Source organism: Amphimedon queenslandica, unplaced genomic scaffold (genome assembly GCF_000090795.2).
Source record: "Amphimedon queenslandica unplaced genomic scaffold, v1.1 AMPQUscaffold_12373, whole genome shotgun sequence".
NCBI classification, from domain to species: domain Eukaryota; kingdom Metazoa; phylum Porifera; class Demospongiae; order Haplosclerida; family Niphatidae; genus Amphimedon; species Amphimedon queenslandica.
The window spans coordinates 16,103-19,683 of NW_003547390.1; the positions used below are offsets into that span (position 1 = coordinate 16,103).

General features: G+C 36.9%; 1 protein-coding gene across 1 annotated transcript; it reads right to left on the reverse strand.

Moving 5' to 3' along the window:
* Nucleotides 1-699: 699 nt before the first annotated feature.
* Nucleotides 700-2,794, reverse strand: LOC105314884 (espin-like). Its single transcript, XM_020004150.1, has 3 exons — nt 1,885-2,794; nt 1,157-1,314; nt 700-714 (listed from the first exon to the last, which is right to left on the reverse strand). The coding sequence occupies exons 1-3, from the start codon at nt 2,792-2,794 to the stop codon at nt 700-702; spliced, it is 1,083 nt and encodes a 360-aa protein (XP_019859709.1).
* Nucleotides 2,795-3,581: the final 787 nt, after the last annotated feature.

The following is a 3,581-nucleotide window of genomic DNA, read 5'->3' on the forward strand; positions in this document are numbered from 1 at the left end:
TGCCATGTATGGCAAGGTAAATGATTCAGTATTGTTAGCTCTTCAATCACAATATCAAGATCTTTAATATCTATAAATAACACAAATGATAATAGCCTTTACCTTTACTAGCTACTTGATGACCTATTTTACCTAGTTTTATAGTTTCTGTGAAGAATTCTTCAGTTATTTTAATCATTTCCTGCAATAGTACAATAAGCCATATAATTACAACTGACAATGAAAACTTTAAAGTGTGCTAAAGATAATAGACTGTAGTGTTAAATCTTACTTCAATACTTCTTCCTCCTAATAGTGACAGGTTACTAATATCTGATAATGATTCATCAGGTAGGATCTTCTTTAATTCTGGATGTCCAGTACCAGCGGTAACAAGAAATGGTCGTTGTTCAACTATTGCTGAGAGTACAGCTTTTACACTATACACTGTCCTTTCTCTTGGTGTATTCACAGGATAGGCTAGTTCTTTAGGATCAATAACTAACTCTTTTACCTCTAGACTGGGACAGGATTCTTTATAAACACTCATTACCTCTCCTATCACATCTCTTCTTAGAGACACCATATTGTCACTGTAACCTTTCTCACAGGACATCATTACTAGTACACACTGGCTCTCATCCACAATCTCTACCAGCGATCCTACACCATGACCATTAAACCAATAAAGCCCATTCTTCCAAAATGTACAATAACGATTTAACCTGCTATCTTCTATAGCGAGAGCCATTTTGTAAGCAAGATGCAATGAGAGGACATGAAAGTATCGAGGAGGAAAGAAATCATGTTCACACTGTAGATACCAACCAAACTGGTACACTTGACTAGTCATCTCATCAGGTCTATCTCTAGACAAAAGACATGGAAAGAACAACAACCTTTCTTCTCTTGTTTCTGTCCCCTCCTCTTCTACTGCTAACTGATGGAGGTTTGTCATTCTTAGGAAAGATGGATTTATTTTTTGACATAGTTCCATGTTCTTGAGGAAACAGATTAACATGTCAGCATCATATTTAGGAAAGAGTCTAGTCAGACCAGACACACTAACAATACCAGTATTGCTAGCAATGTCAACATGTTCTTTGAATGTCTCTGGAGCAAAGAGAATCCCATTCACCTCAGTTAGCAGTATACCCTTATTCACAACAACCCATACCTTGTCTTCACTTTTAAGAACACTAATCAAACCAGTTAACTGTAATGAACAAAGAGCATCCAAGACATCTTCTTTCTTATCTGATAAATTATAATCATTATTGTCTTTAGTAGCAGACATTATATCAGAGAGGGTCGATATATTTTCCTTCCTTTCCTCTAGTAGACCATACATCATGTGACAATAAAGACTCAAATTCCTTCCACTTGTACTACGAATGGACTCACAAGCACTAGACAGTTTTTTAAAGAAGGTATCCACACCACTCCCACCAAGCTTACGACAATCTAAGAAGACACTATCACACCTTTCCCTTACTATAATCTCCTGTATTTCTTCCTTTCTCCTTCTCCTTTCAAAAAGATTACCTATCTCATCCACATGACTGACTATTACAATAACATGGCATTGATTAAGAGTTTTCTGTGCTTCATTTCTCACAATTTTTAGCCACTGATGAAGCTGTTTCATTTCCTTTTCTAATATATTGACTACTATCAGGAACACACCACCAGAACCTTGTAACAGATTCTCAATGACAGCACTGTGACTTGAGTAGTATTCTGAATGACCAGCAAAATCATGAAGAATGATGTTACCCAGTGTCCTGTGTTGTAGTTTATAAGGAATGATACCAGCAGTACAGGGCACTACCCCTCCAACATTTCTAAAGGAACCAAGAACAATAGAACCAGTAGCTGTTTCATTGATGACATGACTAAGAGTACTTTTACCAGCTCCAGGATATCCTACAAGGAGGACGTTAACATAAGAATCAATTGGATGGAATGATTTAATATCACCAAACTTCTTAAAGATAGGAAGAGTAGATTTATTAGTGCCAATCCACTGCTTAGCCAGCTGTAATGGTGTTCTCCCCTGATTATCTTTAGCTAATGGATCACATTTACCAGTTGATAGTAAGCATTCAACAGCTAGAGAATGGCCATAGTCAGCAGCAACATGAAGAGGTGTCCACCCACTTTTGTCAATAGCCATTGGATCAAAGTGCAATTCATTAATTAGATAGTTGATTACATCAGGTGAATTTTTACCAGCCGCAGAATGAAGTATTGTCCTTTTGTTAGAGCTTATAGCCACTGGATCACAGTTGCAATTATTGATGAGATACTTCACTATATCAATATGTTCGGCAGCATAGTGAAGAATAGATTCACCACACCTATTAGTGGCTATCAGATTACTCACTTGGTGATTAATCAGGTACTTCATGACATCAAGTGATCGACTACCAGCTGCTATGTGAAGAATGGTGTCTCCAAACACATCAGTAACCATAGGATCACAGTAACATTCATTAATGATGTATTGCATCACATCAACATGATTGCCCACTGCAGCATAATGAAGACAAGTCCAACCAACAGAATCCTTTTCTTGTGGATCGCAATGGTATTTAGTGATAAGATCTTTTGTAATTTCTAACCAACCATTCCTTGAAGACAAATGAAGTAAACTAGTATTATCACAGTAATAGGTTCTTTTAACCAAGTTTGGTTCTTCCACTAATAATAGTAGGCGAACAGCTTCATCATGATCTTTGTATGTAAACGCATCCCAACACTGGTCCCCTCGTTCATGTTCTAACGAGTCTACACTATCCTCTAAAGATTCCATTACTGTGCGCACAGATATGTGGGCTGCGCTGTCCGGCCCTATAGATAGTTGGCACTAAGTATATTCATAGAATTTTTGAGTAGATCTATTATTCATTGTGATATGATACCGTAAATACAGTAAAAATTTCCTGCCGCCATTTTGGAGTCTTAGCTACTAAGAGTAGAATGTCAGAAGGTACATTTTTGTGTAAGGATCTTTTCTGGTTTTACTTCCTGTTACATCACTGATATAATTAAATTCATTGTCAATTTGGTTATGAATATAATTAAAATCATTCAAAATTTGAAACACGTGTAGTTGTAGGCTCTTAATTAGATGAAATCTGGAAGAACACATCAACTTTGAGGGGAAATTTACCTGAATAAAATAAGACCCAGCACCACAGGGCCATCACATTGTATTAAGCAAAGGTAAGTACAGTACCAGACCCTTTGGCAAAGGTCTAGCACCCCTGTGAATGATTTGTACAAAAATCAAAGTTGCTTCATGGCTAAGAAATGAAAATGGTGACTGTGCAAGTAAAGGTGCATCTCCAAAGCAAAGGTACGGATAAAGCTCATTCTTAGTAATAGCAAAGAGGAGAGTTGGCTCTATCTGTTTTTGGTAAAATAAGAAGAACTCTTGTAAATCAAGGATTTTAGGCCGCCTGATTATGACCAAGTTTAAGGCTCTTTTTCTACAGCTATATTTTCTCCATTAAGATTGAAACTAGCAGGACATGTAGACTAGACCTTCATAAGTCAGTGGAAAGACTGTAGAGGTTCCAAGTATTCTGTGAATGATT